General features: G+C 41.4%; 1 protein-coding gene and 1 pseudogene across 1 annotated transcript in view; both read right to left on the bottom strand.

Moving 5' to 3' along the window:
• Positions 1-20,006, bottom strand: part of LOC109432331 (transcription factor sox-3) — a 53,719-nt gene extending 33,713 nt beyond the window's left edge. The window contains exon 1 of the mRNA XM_019708672.3: positions 18,407-20,006. Within this exon, the coding sequence (XP_019564217.2) occupies positions 18,407-18,714 (308 nt within the window). The 5' untranslated portion in view covers positions 18,715-20,006. The remainder of the gene's footprint in view (positions 1-18,406) is intronic.
• On the bottom strand, positions 12,067-14,037 carry LOC134289556 (sodium channel protein Nach-like; annotated as a pseudogene).
• Positions 20,007-20,863: the final 857 nt, after the last annotated feature.

Below are 20,863 nucleotides of genomic sequence, written 5' to 3'. Positions count from 1 at the left end.
GAAAATTACGTCTTCAGCAAGGTCGATCAGGGCATCAATAGCTATCCGATAGTGAACTAGTTAATTAAAGGTTTTTCCGCTAGGTAGCGCTAGTGAGTTTTAAAAATTCTTAGCTGCTGAATCTCGAAAATCTATGAATCGAAATTCATAGAAACATTTAGTCTTCAGCAAAGTTTATTAGGACATCAAGGGCTAATGGATAGTTAACTAGTTCATTTTAGGTTTATCCGCTAGGTGGCGCTACTGGGCCCTAAAAATTCTGAACTTCTGTATCTTGAAGTTGACTCTTGGTTTATCCGATAGGTAGCACTAGTGAGCTCTAAACATTCTGAACTTCTGTATCTCGAGAATCAGACTATATAGAAGAATTTTGACTTCGACAAGGTCGATCATGACATCAAGAGATATCTAATAGTGAACTAGTTGATTGTAGGTTTGTCCGCTAGGTGGCGCAAGTGGGCTCTAAAAATTCTGAAAAAATATTGATAAAGTAGTTATTACGATTAAATAGAACTGCATGGCTACTGATTGATAACAAAACCAGCTAGGTATCAAACAGCCGTCTCATTTCACTAAATATAATATTGAACAATAGTACAATTAGTTATCAACTTGAACTAATGGTAACATTATTTTCGATAACGTGCTATGTGCTATCAATTTGTTATCTTTAGTCAGTTTCATTGTGACTCTCATCTCAAAGACATTCGTTTGGGTCGAACGTGCCCTTGGAGCCGACCTACTGATTGGTCGGCTTCATGCAAAATAGCTGTAGATAGATAAATTGAACGTAATTTGATCAATTAAAGCCCAGTAATTTGGTTAGAGGGCAGAAGACTTGAATGCCCAATGGTCTATTCACAGATTAGTAAGTTTTGCTAATACCGTGGAAAATGAAGCATGTTGCACCGTCTTCCATTTTCCTCTCTTATTCGTGCTCGTTCAGGAGAGTCATTATCCGATGTTGAATGGGTTGGTTTATGTTTTCCCGTTAGGCGGCTTCAATGATTCATAGAAATTTTGCACTTGTGTATCTCGAGAATAGAACTACATAAAGGACTCTGGTCCATATAACCACAGCTGTAAATTACGTGATCCGTAAAATACGATCACGCATCATCAGTGGAAATCGTTTCCACTGTGAGCTTCGGAAGAAGCTGAGATAGATGAGAATGAGATGTTGGTTCATTTAATTCATTTATTTGGTATAACAACAAGTTCAAGATAAAACTGAATCAACAATATTTCTTCATAATACACGGCTCGTGGCTGCTGTTCTCCATCCTCGGTCACGCCCGATGCTCGCCAAGTCACGCTCCACCTGATCCGCCCATCGTGCTCTCTGTGCTCCACGCCTTCTTGTGCCAACCGGATCTGTTGCGAACATCAACTTTGCAGACTTGTTCTCCGGCATTCTTGCAACATGCCCTGCCCATCATATCCCTCCGGCTTTGGCCACCTTCTGGATGCTGGGTTCGCCGTAAAGTGTAGCGAGCTCGTTGTTTCATCCTTCTCCGCCACACACCGTTTTCCTGCACCCCACCGAAGATCGTCCTTAGCACGCGTCGCTCGAAAACTCCGAGTGCTTGCAGGTCCTTCTCGAGCATGATCCATGTCTCGTGTCCGTAGAGGACCACCGGTCTTATTAGCGTTTTGTACATGGTGCATTTGATGCGTGGGTGAATCTTTTTCGACTGCAGTTTCTTCTGGAGCCTGTAGTAGGCCCGACTTCCGCTGATGATGCGCCTCCGAATTTCATGGCGCACGTTGTTGTCAGCCGTCAGTGAGGATCTGAGGTAGACGAATTCCTCCACCACCTCGAAGGTATCCCCGTCTATCGTACCATTACTACCCAGACGAATCCGGTCGTGTTCGGCTCCGCATACCAGCATGTACTTTGTTTTTGAGGCATTCACCACCAGTCCCGATCTTTGCTGTTTCGCGTTCCAGGCGGGTGTACAGCTCTGCCACCGTTCCAAATGTTCTGGCGATAATGTTCATGTCGTCCATAAAGCATACAAATTGAACGAATTTTGTGAAAAACGTTCCCCGCACGGTGTCAAAGTTTCGATTATTATCGAACATTCATGTACCTCGGATTTTTCTTCGAAAATGAATAGTATTTTGGCTATATATTCGTAATCGGAAAACTAGAAAATATTTCATCGGCGAAAAATTTTCCATACATTTTGCATGAGACGTTTTTTGGGCTAAAATAGTAATTATTGATTTTTAGTATGGAAAATACCCTAAAATTTATCTAACTCAAATTTTCCTCGATAGAATATTTTCAATTTTTGCATTTATACATTACAGCCGAAATTCTAACATTCTATGAAGAAAAAATCCGAGGTACATGAAAGTTCGATAATAATCGAAATTTTCACACCGTGCCGCGGCTGTTGAGCCCGGCTCGTCGCATCACACCTTCTAGAGCGATGTTGAAGAGTAGGCATGAGAGTCCGTCACCTTGTCGCAGTCCCCGGCGAGATTCGAATGAACTGGATAGTTCACCCGAAACCCTAACGCAATTTTGCGCACCCTCCATCGTTGCTTTTATTGCTGAGTGCGTTCAAGATGCAAACGGTGCCCAAATGCGCTTCAAACGCGGTAACACAGTGTTACCAAAGGCAAATTAGCAACCATATCTAAAACCACCGCCAACCTAGGATGTAAATGCTCCCACTGGCATTGGGTTACTTGTTAGAAAATCTTACCACATTTGGTGTTCCTGCATTTGATATTTGCATTGCGAATGCACACAGCAATATCAGTCTAGTCAGCTTCCCAGGAAAGCCGTCTTCGTCCATAATTTTCCATAGCATTATAAAAATGACAGCCAGAAGGATACGGTGGGCAGGATATACTACTAGAATGCCGAATACCAACTCATTATATATAGAAATTATTAGAATGATGCATATTGAAATGCATAAAAACTGTTGAAAACTATCCATTGATAAGCTACTAGCAGATTGTTTTAGTTATTACTAATGTAATCCATTTCTGGAACATTTCAAACTGTATTTTTTTTTATTGGGAGAATATCAACTATGATCAGTCATCTAGAATAGATTTACATAGCTCATAGAAAAAAGGTAGCTGCGCAAAAAAAAATTAAAAAAAAAAATATTTTTTCAACGTTTTACGTCTATATGCCCCACTGTGTATTAAAACGAAAATTTCACCGTAGATTTCCGTTTAAATGACTGCAATAACTTTCTTTTATGGAGTTGAGGTACTCCAGAAAAAATCAGACATCTACTGTGATTGTGGCATAATTCGGGCGTTAATGGGTTAAACGACTTAAAAATATTCGAAATAAAAAAAATCTTGTCACCTAAGCATCGAAGATTATTACCTTTGGATTATAGAGCCGCACTTCACACTACTAATGAAACTACTAATGAAACACTGATTAATGTCATGACATTCTAACTCACCTCAGTGCATGTACTTGATTTCCGTGCGATGTACGTGTTCGGCAGGCTCTTTGGAAATCAAAATGATGTAGCATGACTTCCCGCACAGTTACCACTACTCCTCTCTTGCCAGCACCACCCATTGTTAATTATAAGGTCAACAAAACAAAAACGATGACTCTGTAACTTGTTTTGTACCATAATGATGACTTTTCACTTTCTTTTAGCTTTTTGGTACTCCAACAGAACCTCTTTCATTGTTATCACTTATCACATCGCAATATGCCAACGTTAACGATTCTAGCTTATGCGTGTTTGTATGTACATTTGAACGGGTTTATTTTCACTTTTATGCGATTTAGTTTGTACACCAATGCGAGTTAAACTGGCATAATTAGAAAATCACCAAGCGAAGTCGTATAATCATCGCAGTCACAATTATGCGACTTCAATTGACACTTTGCGAGTTCACACGAACGCTTTTGCGAATAAGCAAAGTTCGTCGCAACAAATCATCAGAATATCGTCTTTTACGATGTAGTCATACATTATAAAAGTTAATTTGCACTCTTATATGATTTTACCAGATACATCGCAGTAAGTTCAAAAAATAACATCATATACGATGGAAATTGTCCCTCAGTCGTACATATATGCGCTAGTGACTTAAAATAGTACTTTATACGATGTACAGCGTGCATCCTTATGTGATTCCTGGTTGTCTGGGTAGTTTCTGATTGACCCAATAATTATAATTGATATATGAAGAATCTCTTCAGAGCAAGACACTAGCCCAATGAAGTTAAGATCTCTGCAATTCCACTACCGAGCTTTGAAAACGATCTTTAACATCGCTGGATTCGTCCTCTTTTGTATTTGTCGCTAGATCATGCTGGTGATAATTGCAAGTAAACGAGATTCGTTGCGTTTTCATGCGTTGCGTTGCGTTGCGTTGTAACGGAGTAATTCGTAGATTGCATACTGAAAGTTGTCATGTTAAAATTTTGATACTCCTATTCTAATTGCTTATGGAATGCTATTTAGGAAGAAACAGCTAATCGAGATTCGATGCGTTTTCAAAAGAAAAACTACTGTGTTAAATCTGAAGATGTCGTCAAAGCGCGATCACATCACAACGGGTTCACACTTTCAACAAAAAAAAGGTATCATTCTATATCAACAATGCTTGAACATTCGTTCATCAGAATGGCCACATGTGTAAATAATTTACAGTTTACGGACGGAGCTAATCGTTCGTTCTGAATGTGTTTCTCCAACCAACCATACAGCTGGTAAATCCTCATCCTCGTCACTTTCGCTTTCGATTGTCGTTTTTTTTTCTGGTCCTTCCTCCCATATGCATGGGCTGCCGTGCTGCCTCGTTTGAAAGTGCACATCCAGGAAAATATGAGCCACCACCACCACCGGTTGTAAGCAACAAAGAGTGGGAAAACAAAAGGCGAAACATAAAAGCGGCAGTTTGTCGTCTAATGACTTTTGTCAATATTGAACATCTGAAGAGGATTTCCAGCTGAGAACGACGAATTTGACGAGAACGTGGAAAAGACCCGACAAGGGCAAATTTCCGGCGGCAGCCACTTTTGTTGCATAATTTGCGTGACGTATTACCACTTTGGAGTGGTTGGCTGTTTTACGTCGCAAACATTTGCGAAATCATTTCGTAGTTTGCAAGTTGTCCGCATATCGTTGACCATATGGACGAAGATTCCTCGAATTTCTATGAGATAGTATTCCGGAAAATGAAACTGTAAATGTTTCCTACTTTCATTACTCGGTTCGGTTCATCCTCTGGCCAGCACAAGCACAACGACAAGAACGGAAAATGCTAATTATTTTATTCTGAGGTCATTTCCCGACGGAAATTACGGTCATGTAATGGACGATGCAACTTTTCATTTGAATGTCGTGCTGCTCTGCTGTAGTCCTCCACAAAGGAAAACGAAGTAGAATGAAATCTGTCGAAAGAATTAAAATCCATTCACTGGGAGCGGATTGTCATAATGCATGGAAAAACTACATAAACAATGGAATACAATTGGAACAATTCTGGAGCAACATTTGAAAAGGGCATACAAGCATTGGTAAACAATGGCTTCACACGTCGTTCTTAAGCCTCCCTCAGCTTATTCATAAAAACTAAGACCGACTAAGAATTCTGGAGCAACATTTGAAAAGGGCCCAAGAGGTCTTGTGTCTTTTTTCTAAAACGCTCCGTAGAACATAACAGCAGCCCGCCCACGCAAATGAACACCGTTATCCGAATGATCGATGTTTGCTCTATCTGATAACGGTCTAAGTTTTTGTGAATAAGCTGAGGGGGGCTCAGGAGCGACGTGTGAAGTCATTGTTTACCAATGCTTGTATGCCCTTTTCAAATGTTGCTCCAGAATTGCTTTATTGTATTTTAGGATAAATTACGTCCCCCATTCACATGTCACCCAAATAAAGGATTAAACAATGATATTGGGACCGGACAGCAGGGGAGCCGGACACTGTCTCTGCTGCAATCATGCACACTGCAACCAGCAACGCTCCAATCAAAAGAGCAATTAAACCGGTACAAATTTCGCACTTGTGCCGAAAATCACTTGAACTTTCTGCCAAACTCGGACGCACTGCTGGCTTCATCGTTGCGAAGCATCGATAAAACGATTCGATTGTTTGTTTTGTATCTGTATTTAAAACGGCTATTGTCTTCGGTTGCGGAGTGCAGTCGTGCATCATCCGGTGTGACAAAAGTGCATTGCACGATGCGTTTCGTGGAGGACTCGCGAGTGAAGCAGGGCAGCCTATTTATTGCAGCCAGAAAAAAAACTAGAAACGCTCCATATAAAATCAAACATAGGTATTTTTCGTGAAAAATTAATATTGAACAAAAGAAAATAGATAAATGCATTATAAGTATTATCAAACTGCACCAGTAAAATATGAATCGCTTCATAAAAACTTGAAGGTTCTCCATAGTAGTACAATGTGAAGCTGTGCTGATCAATCGAATTTAAATCATGACCATATATGGCATATATGCTAATCGATGAAGAGTTTATATGCTGTAATAGGATTTGAATCATGACGAAACTGCAGAAAAGAAGTGACTTGCACTTTGGACTTATGGTTCACAACGCACATTTATAAATCAACTGTTTTGTAAATTGGCGAAGCAAGGATGAAAACATTCGAAGAATTTTGAAATTACCAGAGATCCTATCATCTCATGTGTACCGACTAGAGAACGTACGAGTGTTGTATTTTCTTGAAAATAGCGAAAATAATTATTGTGGTCATTTATTCAATGTTGAAACCCATTTTCCGAAATTAATGCCTTTATCTATATTGCTTTTTCATTGTAAGACTATATTCCAGTCATAACGAGAAGTGTGTATGGCAGCAAGGGTATGTAGGACAGGCCATACGCAAAAAAGTTGGATAAAATAGGCTATCGATTGTTTTCTACCCATCATTTTCAGGGAAATGGGTTGAAAAAGATCAAAATATTTTACAAGACATCCCGAGGATTCCTCGAGAATCCCCCAAAGATTTCTCCAGGAGTTCCCTGAAAACAACTCCAGGATGTTTTCCCAAGAGTTCCAACAAAAAATTCTCCTGGGATTCCTCCAGAAAGTAATCCAGGGATTCCTCCAGGAATTTTCAGGAATTTTCCCAGGAATTACTCCAGGATTCCAATGATTCCTCCAGCGAAATTCCTCTCCTCTATAAATTCCTCCAGGGATTTCTTCATGAATTCTTCGATGTACTCATCCAGGAATTCATTCAGGTATTACTCCAAGAATTTCTCCAGAGCTCCTTCAGGAATTCATTCAGGATTCCCTCCAACAACTAATCCAAGGATTTCTTCAGGAATTTGTCAAGAGATTCTTCCATAAACTTCCCCAAGGATTCGTAAAGAGTTTTCCCCTTCATTTCCTCTAAGGAATTCAACGAAGGATTACTCCAGGAATTCTTCCAGAAATTCCTCCACGGTGTCCTTCGGAAATTTTTCCAGGGTTTTCTTCATGAATTCCTCCACAGATTCATCCCAGAATTCCTCCAGCTATTCCAACAGGGGTTCTTCCAGGAATTCCTCACATGCATTCCTCCTGAAATTCTTCCAGGGATTATATCAGTTGTTCCTCAATAAATTCCTCAAGGAATTCCTTCAGGGATTACTTCAGGAATTCCTCAAGGAGTTCCTTCAGAGCTTCTTCTAGGAATTCCTTCAGGAGTCCGGCCAGGATATACTCAAGGATATATTCCAGAAATTCCTCCGGCATATACTCCAGGAATTCCTTCAGGAATTACTCCAGGAATAACAGTAGGGATTTGTACAGAAATTGCAGTAGGGATTACTAAATAAATTCCTCCAGGAAATACTGCAGAAATTCCTCCAGGAATTGCTCCAGGAAATCCTCCAGGAATTGTTCCGCGAAATTGAATTCTTACTAAAACTAATCCAAGGAATCCGCCAAGAATTCCTCCAGAAAATAAAAATTAAAAAATAACTTCCATAATTCTTCCAGAAGTTCCTTCAGGAATTCCTCCTACTGGATTTTTTTAAACATTTCCCCAGGAAATTCTTTGAAAATTCCTTCTTAAATTTTAACATTAATTATTCTAGAAAGTACTCCAGGAATTCCTCCTGGATATCCTCCAGCATTTTCTCCATAAATCTCTTCAATAAACTCTTGAAGAAATTCCTGGAAGTAGGAAATCGTGGAGGAATTCTTGAAAGAATTCTTCAAGGAATTCCTGGAGAAATACATAGAGAGATTCTTGTTGCAATTCTTAAAAGAAGTCTTGAAGGTATTCCTAAAGGTATTCTTGGAAGGGAATTCTGGAAGGAATTGTTGTAGGAATTCTTGGAGAATTATTTGTGAAGAAATTCTTGGAGTAATTCCTGGAGGATTTCTGTTTGCATTTCTGGAGGCATTTCTGGAAGATTTTCTGGAAGAATTCCTGAAGGTATTTATTGAAAAATTCCTGGAGGAATTCCTGGAAGATTTTTTAAAAGAATCCCTGGCCAAATTCCTGGAGGGATTCTTGGAGGGATTTTTGACAGAAGTATTTGAGCAGGTCTTGAAGAAATTCTTATTAAACTTCCTGTCGAATTCCTTGAAAGAATTTCTGGAGAAACTCCTGGAGGGATTTTTGGATCAATTCATAGCAAAAGTTTTGGAGGAATATTCGGAGAAATTCTTGGAAAAATTCCTGGTGAGATTCTTGGAGGAATTTTCAACAAAACCCTTGAAGTAATTCCTGAAGAAATTCTTGGAGAAATTCTGGGAAGTTCGTGAAAGTATTCTTGAAAGAAGTCTGAGAGCAGTTCCCTGAGAAATTCCTGAAGAAATTCTCAAAGAAATCCGTGGAGTTGTCTCAGGAATATTTTTTTGAGAAATTTCTGGATGTTGCCTGAAGACTCTTTGAGGTATTCATGAAGGAATTTCTGGAGAATTTTTTAGATGAATTCTCGTAGGAATTTCTTGAAACAATATCTGGAGGTATTTCGGGTGGAATTTCTGAAGAGATTCTTGGAAAAAGCCTTAGAGCAGGGTTGCCCAACGTACGGCCCGTGGGCTGGATCCAACCCGCGGGTCGGATCCAACCCGCGATGACATTTTGTGCGGCCCGTGGCACGAATGAAGAAAAATAATACAATTTGGCCTTTCAAATAATATTTTTGAGTATTTTTTTTTCTTTTCCGAGTGAAATGTTTTTTTTTACATAATAACGAAATTTTTAGCCTTAGGCTAGTTAGTTCATCTCGGGACCCAGGCTTTACTTCCCTTACGAAGGAAAAACTCACATTTAATGAGTTTGTCGGGAGTGGGATACGATCCCAGGACCTCGGCGTGATAGTCAAGTGTTCTACACTCTTAGAAAAAATCATGTAAATTTAAGTTCACTTGGATGCACATAAAAGGAGCGGCCCGTTTGACACAAATTTACGTCTTGTATCACAAATAAAGTCGAGCTAGCTAGCAATCGCTAGAGCCGAAGCGAGAGATAAAACATATGTAAATAAAATAATGAACTGGATTCGAACTCTGGTCCGCTGAATGAGAGGCACGTACTATACCTCTCGGCTGTATCACCGAGTTGTGAGACAAACGATAAATGTAAAACTGTTTCTACCTATCTGGTCAGATAGTTTTGTTGACATCTTGTGCAACCAACTCGAACTTACATGATGGATGTAAAATTGAGTCAAATTGGCCATTTAGTCATGAAATGTTTACATTCGTTGATGGTTTACGTCACGTGTAAATTTCTATTTTTTTAAGAGTGTAACCATCACACCAGGTCCGCTCTACAGTGAAATGTTATTAAAATCTAATTTGATATTTTAGTGCGACCTCATAAATGTATAAATACTTATTTTAATTTACAGAAATCTGATGATTTGTCAATTGTCAATGTGAAAGTTATTGTTAAGTGTTGAGAACACTTTGACAGTGTAAAAAAAAAATAACAAAATAAAAACAGAAAACGAATCCGAATTCAACGAGAATTTGATGATTATATTTTTGTCGTGAGATTTCAGTAAGTTATGAAACAACATAGAAACATTAACAGATGAATTATGAATGCCATTGTATCATTCTTAACTCCTGTGAGACGTACACTACGCCAGCGTAGTGCGCCTATCCTAACATCTTGGGAGGGTTGATACTGAAACGAATTCCAAAATTCTACAAGAATTCTCATATATTCAGTAAGCATCGAAATTCCATTAGAAACTGAAAATTGTTGAAACAATAGTTGCAAAGAAGTGTTTAATAGTCGAATTTCCATTTTGGCTCGTCAACTAGTATGTAGTGGTAGATGTGGCCCGCGGCCGTAAAAGGTTAGGCAGGCCTGAGAGGAACCCCTACGTTAGTTCCAGTGGGAATTTGTGGAGGAATTCCTGGAGGGATTCTTGAAAGAATTCTCGTCTGTTGTTTTGGAGGAATAACTGGATGAATTCTTGGAGAAATTCCTTGGGAATTCTTGGTGGACTTCCTGGAGGAATTCTTTTAGTGGAATTCCTGAAAATATTATAAAAGGAATTCCTTGATGAATTGCTAGATGACTAGGGAGGGAGGGGATTTCTGGAGTAATTTCTAGGGGAATTTCTGGAGGATTTCCTTGTGAAACTCGAAGAATTTATTGAGGGATTCCTAAAGGAGTTCCTGAAGGAGTTCCTGGAGTAACTTCGGAAGGGATTTTTGGCGTAATTCCTTAAGAAATTTTTGGAGAATTTTTGAGGAAATCACTGAAGAAATTTTCGGACGAATTCTTAGTGTAATCACAGGAGTATTTTCTTGAGAAATTACTAAAGGTTTCCTGAAAGAGCCTGGAGGTATTCATGGAGGATTTCTGGAGGAATTCTTGAAAAAAATCTTTTAAAATCTCTGGGGGAATCCCTATAAGAGTTCCTTAAGGAGTTCCTGGAGGAATTCCATGGAAAATTTCTTCACGAATTCCTGGAGGTATTTCTGGGGAAATACCTGAAAGTAATCTCGGATGAATCCCTGAAGTTATTTTTGGAAGAATTTCTGGAGGATTTGTGGAAGAATTCTTCGAAGAATTTCTGGAGAAATTCCTAGAGGGATTCTTGGAGAAATTCCTAGAGGAATTCTATGAGGAATTTCTAGAGGAATTCTTTGAGAAATACCCAGAGAAACTCTTTGAGGATTTTCTGGACAAATTCTTGGATGAGCTCCTGAAAAAATCATTACAGAAATTCCTGGAGGAATGGTTGGAGAATTTCTTGGCAGAAGTCTTGAAGGAATTCCTGGAGAAATTGTTGGAGGAATCCCTAGAGGAATTCTTCAAGGTATTCTGGGCAGACATTTTAGAGAAATACCTGGAGGAATTCCTGGTAGAATTCTTGAAAGAATTGAAGGATAAATTCTTGCAGGAATTTCAGGCAGAATTCTAGGAGGAACTCGTGGAAGAATTTTTAATGGATTTCTTGAAAAATCCCTGGAGCAGTTCTTTGAGGATTTATTGGCAGAAATTCTTGGAGAAATTCCAGAAGGATTTTTTAAGGAACTATACCGATAAAGTAAAGAAAAACAAGAGTAAATCTTGTAGAGCTGAAGGTATTAACTCCAGAATAGTTTGGATGACCTAGATCACCAAGTAAATGTAGAAAGATATCAGAATTGCACTCTGCGGCTCTAGAAGTAGCGTAGGTTAGATTCCGCGAGCATTCGTTATAATAAAAATATCTTAAGATTTACATTTATAGGGTCACCTCCCGAACATAGTGGGAATTTATAACTAATCTAAGCATTTCCACTTAGTCATCTCAGAACGAAACGTAAATTTAGTTAATTATCTTTGAAATGAGCCAAAAATAATTAAAATTGAACTATAGATGACGAAGATATCACCAAATCACTTTTCTATGTTTTACGAAAGTGACCCCAAACTTTTGGCCGATGACATCAAGCATTAATTTTCTTAATAACTTTTTTCTAGATTTTTTAATCTAAGTTCTGTAAAAAGCAGTTGAAAGCTAATAGAAAATGGGTCATATTACCGCTCTCATCTTAAAATTTGGTCGACCCAACTTCCAGCGACACTGCCGTAAGTTTATATTCATTTTTTAGAAAATTTGGCAACTTTGGGTTAAGTTTACATAACAATTTTTTTTGAAAAAGTTTCTTTTAAATCATGTTCAAAGTTTCTCTGACTTATTATCTTTTGAATGAAACCTAGGGTTTTGAAATCGGACGCAAATTGGCGGAGATATGGGCCTAAAAAAATGACATGTTTTTGACGGGGTGACCCCAAACTTTTGAACGGGAGTGTATTTTTTCGTTTCATCAGCGTAAGCACGTGAGCTGTGCCCGATTTACTTTGTACATCTTCGACCTTATCGCTAACCTACTGACAATCCTTAGCAACGTCTTCGTTCAATTTCCTCGCCCGCTGATCAGCTGTTCCTGCGCAACCCTTCGGTAATCTTCTCCACTACTACTGCCTGGTAGAACCTCGTAGGCCCCCCGCCGCTTGCTTCCGTCGTTGATAATGGGACGAATGGTGAAGAAATAAATCACCTCCACGATGCTCAGCAGACTCGCGCCGACAAATAGTCCCGCCGGGGGATGCTGGCTATGAGATCGGTCGTACTGAACAGCTCGCGACGCTTCCACGCCACAAACTGCGGCGATCTGAATTGAGCTCTCAGCGTAGTAGTGACGTAACTGTGGATTGGGATTTTGATTATACAGTTCGATGGCATACACCAGTGAGTAATCGAAAAGTGCAAACTTACTACTCCGATGGTTTGATGGAATTTGATGTGAGCAATGCAATATCAGCATCGTAGTATAGGGAAGTGCAGGGAGGTAAGCAAGCCTCCTCCGAAAGTTTCTCCAGTTGGTAGTTTTGCAGTTGTTTCATTTGGTTCACCAAAGTTATGTTGGTTAGAGAGTGCCAAGCATCAATCAAACAGTCCGCATTTTCGTCGAGAAGGCTGCACAACTTTAGATTCCTATGATTTGGAACAGGAAACATTGTGCAGTTGCATTGTTTGCTGTGATTGTTGTACCATTCAAGTTTACAGTTAGCCTCGGTGTAGTGTTCGAAGTAATTGAGTTTCTTTTCACCCTGGTAATAGCATTGCCGTTTATGTGGAGGATAACCTCGCAGTTCCTCTGAAGTAATCATCATTTGAGGAGACAGGTGCAGTACGAAGCCTTGCCCAGCTGGTATCGCGTGAAATCCACTGATCTTCTGTGGGTATTCGTTGGGAAGATGTAAGATGATGGAGAAGAATTGTTGACGATCTTCGATATTTTCGAAATCTTTTTTGAGATACTTGATTCCAATGTCCAGAAATTGACCACCCATTCCTAGGATAAATCGTTTAGGGTAGGAGTAGTAACTGTCTTCGAAGCTTAAGTTGTGATCGTAGCCATTATCGAGATCCCAGTTGGATCTTTTATTGATTCCACGAAGATATGGATAGTTTACTGCATCTTCAAGGACTTCAGACCGGAACATTTCCTCCATGGAAAGCGAATTGATTGTATGGCACGTGGACTCCGCAACGAAGGTTTTCGTTATTTCACAGTGCCCATCACAGCTAACACTGAAGTTGGCCAGCGGAAGATCCGGGCAGATGGTCATGCCCGGGAATGGAATCTCCCAGATCGACGTCATGCGTTCGTTGATTCCGACAATCACCGGTGTTTGTTGCCATTTTCGGTAGATTTCCCGCGCCAACAGTGCACACGTCGAAATTGACACTAGAAAGATCACAGCCCAAAGCGTTCGCTCAATGGGCGATCGTCGACCGGACGCGGACGCGAGGTACTTCATACCGTGCACGGACGTATGTGAGAAGAAGTCATCGGATTGCAGTCGAGCGTAATCGATCGAGCGCTCGAGCCGAGATGCAATGAACATTCTTGACCGACGACGATGATGGCGTTGACCGAGTTGCGCTTCAAAGCGGGGTGAAATCGCGACTGGATTGTGGAGCTAATGTGATTGCGCTACTAATGGGAACGCATATTGCTAATGTTATCAATCGATGGAGCTTTGTTTACCGTTGCATGTTCACTCGCATTTTGATTTAATTTTGTTTTGTAGAACATCGCTACACATGATATGTGTACGCCGGAAAACTTAGAATGAAACAGAAACTTGATGATCCTTTTATCTTTTCAAGGATTTACGTTAAATAGCCCTGTTATTGCTTGGTATTTAATACTTACTTACTGATGGGCTACAACTCGCAGCGGTGAGTGTACGCCAAATGAAGAATTCGCCTCCACTGGTCTCGGTCCTGGGCCAATCGCTTCCAGGCACCCTGAACGTTTAGAGCCCTTAGGTCCTCCTCAACTGCAAAAAGCCACCGTGTGCGCGGCCTACTATGAAGCCGACGACCCCTTCCTGGTTCTCTGCTGAATATGGTTTTAGCTTGTCGTTCCTCCGGCATGCGAGCTACGTGGCCAGCCCACCGCAACCTGCCGTGTTTTATTTGCTTCACTATATACATCTCTTTACATACTTGGTACAATTCGTGGTTCATGCGACGCTGCCTGCTACACTTGAAGATGGCTGGAGGGACATCCGATCCGCCATAGGTAGTACCTCGGCTACAGCACTAGGCTTCGCGACTCCGAATCACAGAAACGACTGGTACGACGGCGAATGTGAACAGTTGAAAAACGAGAAGAATGCAGCATGGGCGAGAATGCTGCAACACCGTACGAGAGCGAATGAGGCACGTTACAAACAGGCGCGGAACAGGCAGAACTCAGTCTTCCGGATGAAGAAGCGCCAGCAGGAAGAACGAGATCGCGAAGCGATGGAAGAGCTGTACCGCGCTAAGGACACACGAAAGTTCTACGAGAAGCTGAACCGCTCGCGCAGAGGCTTTGTGCCACAAGCCGACATGTGCCGAGATAATCACGGGAATATTCTCACGAGCGAGCGTGAGGTGGTCGAGAGGTGGCGGCAGCATTACGATGAGCACCTCAATGGCGACGTTGCAAGTACCGAAGGTGGCGTGGTAACAGATCTAGGAGTATGTGCACAGGATGAAAGACTTCCGGCCCCTGACCTTCAAGAGATTGAGGAGGAGGTTGGCCAGTTGAAAAACAACAAGGCCGCTGGAGCAGATCAACTACCAAGCGAGCTTCTAAAATACGGTGGAGAAGCACTGGTGAGAGCACTACACTGGGTCATTACCAAGATTTGGGAGGAGGAAGTATTACCGGAGGAATGGATGGAAGGTATCGTGTGTCCCATCTACAAAAAGGGCGACAAGTTGGATTGCGGGAACTACCGCGCGATCACACTACTGAGCGCTGCCTACAAGATACTCTCTCAAATTTTATGCCGCCGTCTATCACCGATTGCAAGAGAGTTCGTGGGGCAATATCAGGCTGGATTTATGGGTGAACGCGCTACAACGGACCAGATGTTCGCCATCCGCCAGGTGTTGCAGAAATGCCGCGAATACAACGTGCCCACACATCACTTGTTCATCGATTTCAAATCGGCGTATGATACAATCGATCGAGAACAGCTATGGCAGATTATGCACGAATACGGATTCCCGGATAAACTGATACGGTTGATCAAGGCGACGATGGATCGAGTGATGTGCGTAGTTCGAGTATCAGGGACACTCTCGAGTCCCTTCGAATCTCGCAGAGGGTTACGGCAAGGTGATGATCTTTCGTGCTTGCTGTTCAACATTGCTTTGGAGGGTGTAATAAGAAGAGCGGGGATAAACACGAGTGGGACGATTTTCACGAAGTCCGTTCAGCTGCTTGGTTTCGCCGATGATATTGATATTATTGCTCGTAAATTTGAGACGATGGCGGAAACGTACATCCGACTAAAGAGTGAAGCCAGGCGAATCGGATTAGTCATTAATGTGTCGAAGACAAAGTACATGATGGCAAAGGGCTCCAGGGAGGATCACCGCGGCCGCCACCCCGAATTTATATCGACGGTGATGAAATCGAGGCGGTTGAATAATTCGTGTACTTGGGCTCACTGGTGACCGCCGACAACGACACCAGCAGAGAAATTCAGAGGCGCATTGTGGCAGGAAATCGTGCTTACTTTGGACTATTCGTCAAATGACGAATAACGTAGACAGAAAAGACGATTGAAGTTGAAGAGCTTGATAGTTAATAAGTGTTATATTGAATTGTGGGCGAAAAACATAGTACAGTGGAGGCGTACAGATGGTAGTACTAGATTACCAAACCGACTTCCCAACGACAAAACTAAGACAACACTACAGGCTGAATGTTTTTGAACAGCTACGAATAATTCTTTATCCCTGATGAAGATCCAAATTGGGATCGAAACGTTGGAGCCAAGAAAATAAATTCGTAGGCCAATTATTAAGACTGCAAGCCAGAACAAATTATTCGAAGTTAACCATCTACAAAACGTTGATTAGACCGGTCGTCCTCTATGGGCACGAAACATGGACCCTACGTGCAGAGGACCAACGCGCCCTTGGAGTTTTCGAACGGAAGGTGTTGCGTACCATCTACGGCGGAGTGCAGATGGAAGATGGGACTTGGAGAAGACGAACGAACCACGAGCTGCATCAGCTGCTGAGAGAGTCAACCATCGTCCATACCGCGAAAATCGGGAGGCTAACCCGACTGAAATGGTTCTGAAGAGCCATCTGACCGGTACAAGAATTCGTGGAGCGCAGCGAGCTAGGTGAGTCGACCAAATGGAGGATGATCTGCGGACCTACGCAGAGTGCGGAACTGGAGACAAACAGCCATGGACCGAGTGGAATGGAGACGGCTCACGCTATGTCCAAAGGGAAGTATTATGAAAATCGAATGTACCTCAAATGTTATTCCATAGGATCGTAGGTTTGGACCTCTAGTTTCAGAATCTGTGCGGTTTAAAATATTTCATCTTGGGTATTTCGATTTTTTTAATTTTTTTTCCTATTTTCCCATACAAATGGCGAAAAAAGTCATTTTAAGGTTAATTTCATCCCATATAAAAATGTATGGGGAAAAAACCCAAGATGGATTATTTTAAATCGCACATATTCTGAATCTAGAGGTCTAAAAATACGGTTCTAGCGAATAAACTTCGAGGTACATTCACTTTTCATAATACTTCCCTTTGGACATAGCGTGCGGCTACTATGTACAGCAGAGCCTTAGCCTGATCGGTAAAGTAAGTTAGAGTGTTGAGATTATCGCTCTCGTTGATTTCCCTTATCCGCTCGTCCAGCTTCTGGTGATAGTCAGCTACCATACCGGTCTGCTGAAAAACGCTGGATGTTGAAACGCATCGATCGCCGGTTCATAGAGTCCGACACGGTTGACAACCGAGCTCGAATCTTACTAACTACGAGGTAGTGATCTGAGTCGAAGTGTCGGTCATCTACCAGCACATGGTCGATTTGGTTGCAAACTTCGCCATTTGGGTGTCTTAACATCTTAGGAGGGTTAAAGTGATTTTTAGTTCATACCGATACCGTTTCGCTACATTAGGATGGGATTCCTGTAGGATTCCCGGATTGCCTTGAGACATCCCTCTGAATTCCTTCCAGAAGAAATCTCCGAAGGAATCCCTAAAGGGAGGAACCTTTTAGGAATCTTAGAAAGGATCCCAGTGGAAAGTTCTGAAGGATCCCTGAAAACAATAGCTGGAGCTTCCTGAATAATCACCGAAGAAATCCTAGAGGAATCCTAGAATAAATTTGTGGAGAAACCACGGAAAAAATTCCGGAGTATTCTCAAGAAAAAAGTGCTGAGGTAATCTTAAAAGGAATTCCTGGAGGAAACTCGGAGTCAATTTCTAGATAAATTTCGGTAGGATTTTTGAAGGAATTCAGGAATTTCTGAAGTAATCTCAGAAATTATTTCTTAAGAAATCCCAGAAAAAAACTCTGGAAGGAGCAAGAGCTCTTGAACGAATCGCAGACGGATCCATTTTAGGAATCTCAGCAGAAAATGCTGGAAAAACCTCAGAGGAAACTTCTGAAGGAAGCCCAAATAAACCCCCGGAACTTCCTGGGAATCTCCCAATTAACTCCTGGAGGAACCCTAGAACAAATTTGTAAAATAACCGCGAAGGATTTCTTTGGGGAATCTCAGATGGAATCCCTGTGTAATCCCAAAAGGACTTCCTTGGAGGGGTGCCACCGAAAGCTGACGATAATTTTTAGTTCGAATAGTAAACAATAAGACCTCGAAACGGCAAACACTCTATCTTAGCGATCTGTGGCATGCAGTGCCCTATAAAAAATAGAAATTTCAGCTCTTACGAATAATTGTATTTGCTAACTGGATAATGCTGGTAACTGGATAATGAGAAGAAAGCATCCCTAAAAAACATTTTGGAGTAAAAATTTTGACAACAAGGTTTCGAGGTTTCAGAGTAACTCAAGAAATTTTGAAAAGCCCAAAACAAATTCCCCGGGATATCCTCCCGACACCCGTCGGCAAATCCACACAACCGCTTACCTCAATCGTTTGGCCTCGTCGATGAATGGTCTCTTCTCGCCCTCGGTCAGCAGCTTCCACTGCGCTCCCAGATTCTTCGATATCTCCGAGTTGTGCATCTTGGGGTTATCTTGTGCCATCTTCCGCCGCTGCCCCCGGGACCACACCATAAAAGCATTCATCGGCCGTTTGATGTGTTCACCGGTAGCTGTTCCGCTACTACTGCTACTGCTGCTACTGGTGGTTCCGTTTGAATGGGACGTTCCGTTACCACTACTGCTACCCGCACTGCAGGACAGATGAAGTTTGGACGCCATGGTCATGTCCATTGTGAACTTGCGGGAGGTGGGTACTGTTTCCGTTTTTAATTTTTCTAATTAGGTCACTACAACTTTGCACGTCACCCCAGTCGCGTCTTCTCTCACAATTCTTTTGTTTTATTTGTCACCTTGTGCTCTGTATATCACGATTATATCACTTCTTAATTGCGAAATCGTCGCGTTTGATATCTCTGCCGGAGCAATTCGTTTACGTTTTTTTTTCTGTCATACACTGCAATCAATTCACACTTCAATTATCTTTGCAACGGAACGACTCCGCGCGCTATCAGAGGACAAAACGCGTGTGCCAAATTAGGCTGCCTCTTATCAGTTGCGGTTTTCTGTGTGCAGTTCAGATGCAATCGATCTCGGTCATTTTTTTACTCTTTTCTATGTGTTTTTGTAGGTCTTCTCACATTGAAACATTCACATTGCAACATCATTTCCAACATTTGGCAAACACACCTTTCGTAGATTACACGATTTGAACAGTTTGAACGCAAGGGATCCTGTCCTAAATCCGGCGTTTTCCTCTTATCAAAAACCGTAGAAGCCGTTAGCGTTCCCAAAGCCCGATTTACCGAGTCAGTAGGCCGTCCAGAACAAGCGAGATATCTCCCGTTCGCGCAATGATGTTTTCACGTCGAATTCTAAACACATAATGGTCCCATCATAATCTGTTCCACTGTTGATATTTTGATAAAAGAGCGACCGAACCAACAACAAAAATGGAAAACAGCAAAAAACCCGAACAGAACACCCGACGAGAGATACCATCCAACCCAACCAGCTAACAAATAACAACACCACCAAAGAGCACAAACCATGTGTAAGAAGGTATCTTGAACACGCGAGGATGAAGGAGGGAGGATCCAGAAGCGAAGCGCGGGGGAAAACGGTTTTGACTCCGATTCAGGGAATAAAGAAGAAAATTCAACACCGAGCGACGACGCGCCGTCGTACCTCTAGTCTAAACCGAAGCAAACACGCATTCCCACTGTGGAGTGTGGATGCATCACAACAAATACCTACATACGAACAAAAACTCCCTGATGCTCACAGTTTTCCTCTGAATGTACCGGGGTGAATGGAAAGAAAAACACATAATAACAGTCATCCACGACGACACAGTGATATCCTTTTTTCCACACGCGAGAGAGCGTATCGTGCGCCTACGCGAAGGAAAGAGACCGATGAAGAGGAGATGCGGCGGGCACTTGCGCGCCCACCACGTGGTGTGCAGGAAAAATGCGCGCTTTTCTTCGACGGTGTTGGGCAATGTGCATCGCTAGGGAGAGAGAGTTGTCGGAGTTCGGAGAAGAACGTCGGACGGAGAGTATGAATGGCGTGGGCGAAGAGAGTTAACATGTTCGTTTTTATGAGTCGACGAATGCAGTAGTTTGAACACACAGATTCCTTTTCTACTATTTAATGCAAAGCCAATTATAGTAATTGATGTCACTACAAACAGTAATTCATAATCTCAGCTGATATCCGCCCTGCGTCCTATTCATAAGACAGATAACCCAGTGGGGAGTACTTTGGAGGTGAATATCTTAAGAATTACACAATATTTCAGCATACTGTATTCGAAGAAGTTGTTCAGAACATCCATACTTCGTACATGGTGAACAATTGTCTTCTGAATCGGCTCACTAGGTGGCGCTAACGTTGCTACTAAGTTTACATATGGCCGTGGTGTAGGAATAAAATAAATCAGTTTTCCTGCTATTTTTTAACCATGATTCAAAGTTTGAAGTTGGTGTCTTCAGCGGAGTTATTCATACGGATGTGAATCTTCTATTTAAAAATGCGAAATTCCATTTTTTGCGGTATTTGATGATTTTTAATGAAATAATCCTAATGAATCAAACTTTTTTGGATTAGGATACAATAAGGAGGTCATTGTCATACAGGATCTCTAAATTTTTTGTCAAAATATTCATTGGTTACGTAAATGGGATACATACCTTATAATTGTTACATTTCTAAATAAAATCAAGTTTTCCTTTAATTTTCAGAGCAAAATGAACTAAGATTAAAACTTTTAAACACATAAAAACCATGAAGAAATATGTACTCTTTAATACGCCCATGTTTGAACAATATTTTAAAAATAATTTCAAATGTTTAGGAAAAAAAAAAACTAAAAAAAGTG

The sequence above is a fragment of the Aedes albopictus genome, chromosome 3 (assembly GCF_035046485.1).
Source record: "Aedes albopictus strain Foshan chromosome 3, AalbF5, whole genome shotgun sequence".
Taxonomy (NCBI): Eukaryota; Metazoa; Arthropoda; class Insecta; order Diptera; family Culicidae; genus Aedes; species Aedes albopictus.
The sequence above is the reverse complement of the archived record's forward strand: the minus strand, read 5'-3'. Positions and strand labels throughout refer to the sequence as shown.